Raw genomic sequence first — 8,531 nt, 5'->3', positions numbered from 1 at the left:
GTTCGTTATCGAATTTTCGGCACCAGCTGACAAAAACTTCATAGCCAAGGAGAATGAAAAGAAAGAGAGGTATCGAGACCTTATAAGGGAGTTGCAACGATTAAACCCGGAATATTCTGTTAAACTGATCGTCCTTATCATCGGCGCTCTTGGAGGTGCCAAGCTTTCACTTGCTAATGGCCTAAAAAGCATCCCTGCATGTCAACAATATGCTAGAACACTTGCGGGAAAAGTGCAGAAGGCGGTTGTCCTTGGGTCGTTCGTGTTCTTAGGGTGCACGAGGCTTTTGCTGGATCGTCGTATTGATTCCTTTACAGACTGTAACCACCTATCTCACGGTTGTGAGACGTGGTTGTGGCTGAAATTTTACCGTGATTTCGCTGGAAGCGGGTGCAATTTTTCAGATTAGCACCCGCTCCAGGCGAAATCCGGCGGTTGTCCTTATGACAAATTTTTATTTATATAATAGTATAGATATTCATATCATTTATATTTTATACTTGAAATAACGTAACCTCAAAATATCCGCATATAAAGAGGCGTGTGAAGTATTCAAATCATGAGAATCGTTAGCATCGAAATCTGGAAATATTAAAATCCCAATCTCTTGATTTTATTTCAAAGCAGTTAGAAGATAGAGATATAAATAGAACCGCCGAAGTGTTTTGACGGCAATCGTGCACCTTCGAGTTTTCAAATTCAGAAGAAGAGAAATGGGTTGTGCGCGTAACCCAGTCATATACATCGTCTCCTACCATATTTCACATGGACAAGACCTGTGATAGCATTTGAGTGAACGTCGTTTCAAATCTGGTATCACTGCTGCTCTGGGCTCCTTACTTTTTGTGACGCCAACATCGGTCCCCCGGCTCGCGCATGTCCCTTTGGATTCTTCGACCCCCTCTATCCTACTTCCTAGCCAAATTTCGCCTGCGAGTCAACGCATGGAAATTCAAAAGAAATTAAATTTTCTCAGAGCTGTGTTAGGACGTAACAGTGTTAGAGATCGTGTTTTAGTGGCGGGCTAACGGATATTCAATCAAAGTTCTAGAATTTCTTGCAAAGAGAAAAAAGATTACTTTTGTTACATCTGCGGTAAGTTTGAGGTATCTCGATGCCACATAAAAATTAATGACAACATAAAAAATATATTCAATAAATGTGATGATACACCTATGAAAAATCTTGAGAAATCATGGTTCCCTAAAATTATATGTCGGGATTGTCGCCGCCTTTTAATACGGTGGGATACTATTGAAAAAGAAGTTTGTATCCAGCCAATAGCTTGGCGACAACCCACAAATCATACTGAAGATTGCTATTTCTGAAAATGTGATGTGAAAGGTTTTAATCATAATAACAAATTATCGATCTTTTATCCAAAAGTGTCGAGCATCACACCTGCTCCATATGGCGAGATAAAAAAAGTTGAAAACATCGTTCATCAGGATCTCGTACCCGAACCAGTAGATATTGAGGAAGATAATAGTGATGAAAAGGAAGATAATAAATTTGTACTTGAATTTGAAGAACCTCAACTATTCGATGAAAGTGTCTTGGATGATCTGATTCGTGACCTGAATCTCTTTCAAGAATCAGTAGGAATACTCGCTTCACGATTGGAAGAAAGAAAACTCCTACTTCGTAGAACAAAAGTTACTGTATACAGAAAGAGAGATGAAAAATTTCGGAGATATTTCAGCAGGGAAAATAACCTTGTTTATTGTAACGATATAAAAGGCCTTATTAGCGCTTATTAGTTTGTATGATATGAAAGACGAATTCAAGCCCAAAAGTTGGCGACTTTTTATAGACTCCTCTGTAACAAGCCTGAAAGCAGTACTTCTGCATAACGGAAATGAGTATGCATCGATACCTATAGGCCATTCTACTATATTAGGAGAATCCTATGAAAGCTTCCAATTCCTCCTTGATAGAATAGATTACAAGAGTCACAACTAGGTGATTTGTGGGGACTTTAAAATGATAAATATCTTGGTAGGGTTATAATATAGAAACACGAAAACTCCCTGTTTGCTCTGCTTATGGGATAGTCGTGCTCGACAGCAACATTGGGAACGAAACAAAAGGCCAAACAGGGAAGAGATGGCCGTTGGTACGAATAATGTCATTCATGAGAGTCTTGTCAACACTATACATATTTTATTACCACCTCTATATATCAAGCTAGGCTTGATGAAGTAATTCACAAAAGCTTTAGAAAAAGAAGGTGACGTCACAAATATCTGCAATCAAAATTTCCTAAGTTAACTGACGCTAAAATAAAAGAAACCGTATTTGTAGAGCCCGATATTAGGAAGTTAATGAAGGATGACAACTTCGTAAAAACAATGACACCAGTTGAAAAAATTCTTGGACAAGTTTCAAGAGCGTAGTGGAAATTTTTTTGGGAAATCAATCAGTTTCCATCAGGACTTTACACAAAAAGAGAGACATTATCAAGGTAGGTGGGATGAGAATATGATGGCTGATTATTGCTGGTCACTACAAAGGAATGATATAACAGCTAAGCATAAAGGTCTATCACTCAAACGATCATTCAGCGGAAAAAGAGAAAAAAATGAAAAAAATGAAGTAAAAAATGAATAGTAACTCAATATTTGGATCAAATTTCACCGATGTATTAATCAAACGCAATCAATACGTCGGTGAACTTGAGGCCACATTCAAAGAATCCCCTGATCAATACTGGTATAATAACCAAAGGAAAAATTATCCCGAACAATTGCTGGCTTAACCCCACAAAGCTGAACCAAATAGCACAATAAACTGCAGGTGCTTGAGGTTTCAGGCTTGCAGGTTATTGTGTTCTTGGGTCAACCTTCATGGGGTTTGAGGCTTTTCTGCACGTTGAGAGATGACTTTTTAGAAGGCAAAGTTAAACATTTAATACTTTTTTAATAATAAAACTATTTTCTTGTATAGGCCATTCTTGTAGAGTGTAGTGCTGACTTTGCTCAGTTTCTTCGGTCTGGAAAAGGGTTCAGAAAAAATTCTTGCTATTTTTGTATGTTTGCAGTTTTTGTAAACAAATTTATTTGAGATGTGACGTAACCTCAAAGTTAACGAAAACAGTATTTTTAACACATTTAGGTTAGGATATCTCGCGAACCTTGGGTGATCGAGCATTTATGAGACCAGATTCAGTTTCAGCGAACCAAAATCTACGTGAAACACATATTCGTACTCAATCCACACGAGTCATGTCGACCAGTGAATTATCGAATTTCGTATCTATCAGATGGTTTTCTCGGATTTCCGATAAATCAATTTTCCGCAAAGTTATAGGCGCTCAAAGATAGCGAAAAATCGTGTTTTTTGCACTTTAGGTTAGGATATTTCGGAACGCTTAGGTGATGGCTCAATTCTGAGCTCGGATTCGAGTTCAGTGCGTCAAAATACTTCGGGTAAGGTATATCACCCAAAATCATGCAAAAGATTAAACTTCTATAAAAAATACGAATTTCTAACATAACACATGAAGTTTAAACTAAGAGAAAGACACATTTTCACTAAAAATGAAATAGTTAAATTTTCAGTAAAAAATAAGTATATTACTCCGGAATACTGCGATTACTCTTAATTACTTAAATTACACCGGATTAAAAGTGGAATGGAGCGGTTCAGAAGATTCTCAGAGTTCTCTCTTCCTTTTATTTTGATATAATGTTAATTATTTTCATATAGAATTTGAGTATAATTACTAACATAATTATATCATTGTATAACTTTATGCAGGATAATGTTCCTCTTTCTACTTTTTTACAATTCTCTTTGGTCCAATTTTGTTCGATATCACTGTCTAGCACCAGATTCTTCAATCGATATCTACGGAAATTTCAACAAAAAGCTAAATATAATTTTAAAATCCAATGTAATTTTTAAATATTTATGAATATAAATATTACCTTAAAACAAGAAACATCCCGCTGATATGTTTTACAAAAAGGTACAGCATCGTATCGAATGACATTGAAGTGCCAATACTGTAGATTCCTGCGATAGATGAGTGTAAGAGAATAGAGTAATAATATTCCTCTTTATCAACAAAAACGTAATTCACATCATATAAATAATTTCGTTTTCGTGATTCGTTCAGGGGCATAATAAAATCCAAGCCAACTGGTGTCAACGTTGCCAAATAATATAAAGCCGTTGATGATGCCATTAAGGCTGCAAATTATTAAAGTAAAAGAATATTTTTAATAAATAGGCTAGACCACTTCTAACCTGCATGATTCCTGTTACCTACATATACCGATATTTGTTGAAATGTGTCAGGAAATGTACTATTTTCGTTCAAAAATGTTCAGAGCCCACAATTTAGGTCAGATTCCGGGTCCGTCGGTAAGCTAAGTTAAAAAGGTTGGTCCGTTCTTAAACCCATCTTCTATCCTCGGTGAAAACCATATTTTTATCTTAACAACCCCCACGCACCCATCTTCCCCTGAAAAGTACCGAAATTGATAGCTAAACACTGATTATAGACAGTGGCAGATTACAATAGTGATTCGGGAGATTAAGATGGCAGCTATTGTTGGACAGTTCCAACGATAATAATGTCGAATATTCGTTAATTTGTCAGAATTACGCCACAGGATGTTATTATCAGATAAGCCTATTCTAGGTTTGGAAGAACTAGACCAAATAGTGTTGGAAACCAGAAAAGTAGTAACTCAGATGTGGCCAAACGAAGGCTATTTGATGCTGATGCCTCATTAAGAAAATGCCGTTGCTTTAAACACATACTAGAAGTTCAAGGACGTAGCGCGGAAACTGGAAACATTCTAGAAGCCTACCGGTAACGCGGAAGTCCCGGTAGAGAAGGAAATTATCTTGAAAGCCCTTAAGCCGTAAAGTACCAAGACGGCTCACGCTCGAGTTTGCATAAACTCTAAGACTTTGATTAAAGTTACGGTTACGGGGTATTTTTCTTTACCTTCGATTAAAGATATTTTAGATAAGATAGCTGATGCCAGGGGATTCACAACATTAGATTTAAAGGACGATTTTCTGCATGTAAAGGTCACCGAGTATCGTAGAAAAGATACTGCTTTCGTGACGCCAAGGTGGCGGTATAAGTTTCTAAGAGTACCATTTGTCCTTTGTAATACGCCAGCTGTGTTGTACACTGTTAAAAATGTTCAGACATTACGAAAATACTTCCAGGAAATACGAAAATACTCGGTGTGACTCGGATCCCTTCGGTACTCACGAGTCAGGAATTCATACGCACCTAGCAGCATAAACATTGAAGTGAACCTTGATAGTTCCTGTGATGAATTAAGGAACGAGAAAGTAAGAAATGACATAGTGACTCTTCTTGACTAGATATACAACGCAGCTGATTTCAGTAACGGTAACTTATAATTCCAAGAGTAATTAATTTTTTTTGGGTAGTTAAAATTTTAATGCATAAGAAATGTATATGCATTATAATTATAATTGACTAAAAATTATTACTCTTGGAATTTCACGTTACATTACTGTATATTACGAAAAAATTCAGGATTTTTACGAAACATGTAACTGAAAGACGATGCCGTTAGCGCTACTGAAAATTACGAACCGTTTCGTAATTTTACGAAACATGTAACTACAAAAAACGTGCTCTATGTCGCAGTTTTTCTGTCTATTTCATACACCATTTGATCCTTGCTATTTTGAATGCTAACTTACTTTGTACAACCTTTTTAAAGCATAAGCATCCTATTTCGAGTCCATTCTTGAACTCTTCGTTTTCTATTACTTTAATGTCGCATCTCTTTTTCTTTATTTCAGGTACATATAAAATATCTTGTTTCGTTAATTCAATTCATTTAAAATTTTTTTAAATTGAAAATCAGACAAAAATGTGAATTAGGGTCGGTAAAAGGAATCTTGTGTTAGAAGCTTTTTAGCTTTCCATGACTTGCTTCTTTGGATTAGATTTAAAAATGAATCTGAACCTAGCTCAAATACAAAAATATTATTTTTTAAATAAGAAGCGTTCATTTTGAAATAGGATATTCACCGGAAAGTAATAGGACCAATTTTTTTCGTCTTCTTATTGGCCGAATTGCGCATGCGCCGAGGAGAATTGGTATGGGAAGACGCCAGATGTAAACATGAAGGAGTTTGTATCGCGCAATATAACCCCAAGCTGTAGCGCTCTGTTAAGCAACGATATGCTATTAAATTTTGTGTGCAAGCTATTACTCTAGTAATAGACAAAATCACCGTGTACGAAATTTCTACCGAAGATCTGCTGATAAAAAAACTGGACGATCTACCATAAAAACGCTCCCAGCCACACCTACGTGCCGCGAGTCAAGTCCTGAACTGTCTTCTGTTGACTGTGTTTTTGCTCTCACGAATCAAGAAAGTTCTCAAAGGATGCCATATACAAAGTGTGGACGACGTCCGAGAGAGTGCTGAAGCTCAAGGGTACTATTTTGAAAAAATTTAAATATTTTTTATGATATTTTGAATACATTTTTTTCATGAATGTGGTTGTATTACTTTCCGGACAAGTCTTGTAAAATAAGAAAACTGTTTAGGGCTGAATGAGTTATTACAAATATACAAGAACTGGATCACGGCTCCTTCCTTAGCAGATTGAATCAGAATTTTTTCTTCCTCTTCAGAATTTTGCCTAATTTTTTTAAAACTCTCCTTAATGTCGTCCAATAGATTTCGGAACTAAAACAGAAAAAAAATTGTGTAAGTGATATGCCTGCTATAAAAACCAATTGAAATAAAATAATAAAGATAAGGGCATGTAGTTCAATTTCTTATTTTTGTCTGATGAAACAAAAGTATAGAGTTTCATGACGATGAAAAAGTTTTGTTATGATCCATAAAGCAAAAAAGTCACCCCCATCACAAGAAAAGAGTTTTTTCATTTGCTACAAAAACCGATACAGATAAAACCAACCTTGTTCGATAAAAATAACCAAAAAAGTGTTGAAAAATATAAACTCTTTTTTAAAATTTAGCTTATCATTAAAATCCTTTGAACGCATAGAACAGTTTTTTTTATCTCTAAATGTTAGAAATAATCTGCTTTAGACCATTATTTAGAATTTTCTTAAGTCATTTAATTTATGTGTATACCAATTTTGTTAAAATGCTCTAAGAAGATATAAATAACCGACAGGGTAAAACTAAATTTTTTTTATCACAAAAACACAATTCACAATCGCGAATATTATTTATACAAATTTATTTTAGATCTGCTCTTTATTTATGTGTTTATAGGAGCTTTCAACAAAATTATTATAGGTATACAAATTCATGATAAGACTTAATTAACTTTTGAGCATCTTTTCTTAATAATAACCAAAAACTAATTACAGTGAAACCTGGTGTTAATGTCAATTTTGGGACTGACGGTAACATAAAATCCAGACTACCAGTCAGAGGATACAGCAGCATCCAAAAAGACATGACTATTTTTAGAAAAGCACAGCACGTCAAAACTTCAGGAGGGAAGTACGCGCTACTGCGTAATCGCACAATACATGCGACGCAGTTTAATAACCAGACATACGATGAAGTTATTTCCGGGAAATTACTTATTTTTGCAAATATTAGTTTAACTATCCACGAAAAACACAGTTTTCACCATTGTCACGTCAACACTTGACAGTTAGAGGTTGGGTCTTCGATGCCGGAAGGCGATTGGACCTCTCTTTCTATCATATGAGATAGACAGAGACGATCCAATTGTGTTACAATGACAGCGCTTTTTGTGTTGAAATTATCATACTATCTCTATCCCTTTCTATCCAATGCTTCTTCTTTGTTTTCTTTGTCGAATCGTAGATCTTGTTGGCTAGTTACGACAACACCACCGCTTCAGAAAATAATTTGAATTTCAATTAAATATCAAGAAGAAATCTTATTATAAACAGTTAATTTTAAACTGTACTATAACATTTTTGATTAAAATGAATTAATATCCACTGCTCTTGTTCATGAACATTGCTCCAATAATTTGGCGATGTACACGGTGACCTGTTTTAATCTATAATCCCAAATATCTTTTAAAATGCTTTATCTACGAAGAAATGGATTGGACAAAGATTAACCAGGACCGAGAGGGACATTTGACAGTGGCATCAATTTTGACTGCGAGGTCAATTTCAATGTCAAATGGAGATAAGACCCTTTTGTTGAATGAGAACCCCTATTTTTGACTGCGCTTTTGAAAAGAGTGCGAATTTTCACGTCAAAAGTGACCTGTTGAAAAATGGTTTTTTTGACCTTGGAAACGTAAAAAATTAGGGTCAAATGTCTGAGAAACGAGCAGATGCTCTTTTTCTGAATTGTCTTGGTCTTTCGGCGTAAACAAACGTTCAAGATGCTTCACAAAACTCGATGAAATGTTAAGGTGTACATCACCTTGACCAGCATGAACTTCAGATCAATTTTCAGGGTCACTTGAAGGTCAAAACGATTTTTCTTAGATTCAACTCTGTGCTTGGATGCATTTTTTGTAGACTTCAGGCTGTGGATTGTTATCACAA

At 35.5% G+C, this 8,531-nt stretch overlaps 1 protein-coding gene across 1 annotated transcript in view; it reads right to left on the bottom strand.

Moving 5' to 3' along the window:
* The window catches only part of LOC117173834 (odorant receptor 82a-like), a 132,943-nt gene that overhangs the window by 62,186 nt on the left and 62,226 nt on the right, over positions 1-8,531 (bottom strand). The window contains exons 3-5 of the mRNA XM_033362478.1: positions 6,579-6,702; positions 3,930-4,194; positions 3,730-3,849 (exon numbers count right to left, since the gene is read on the bottom strand). Coding sequence (XP_033218369.1) covers positions 3,730-3,849; positions 3,930-4,194; positions 6,579-6,702 — 509 coding nt within the window. The remainder of the gene's footprint in view (positions 1-3,729; positions 3,850-3,929; positions 4,195-6,578; positions 6,703-8,531) is intronic.

The sequence above is a fragment of the Belonocnema kinseyi genome, chromosome 5, assembly GCF_010883055.1.
Source record: "Belonocnema kinseyi isolate 2016_QV_RU_SX_M_011 chromosome 5, B_treatae_v1, whole genome shotgun sequence".
In the NCBI taxonomy this organism is placed as follows: domain Eukaryota; kingdom Metazoa; phylum Arthropoda; class Insecta; order Hymenoptera; family Cynipidae; genus Belonocnema; species Belonocnema kinseyi.
This window is presented reverse-complemented; position numbering and strand designations above follow the sequence as displayed.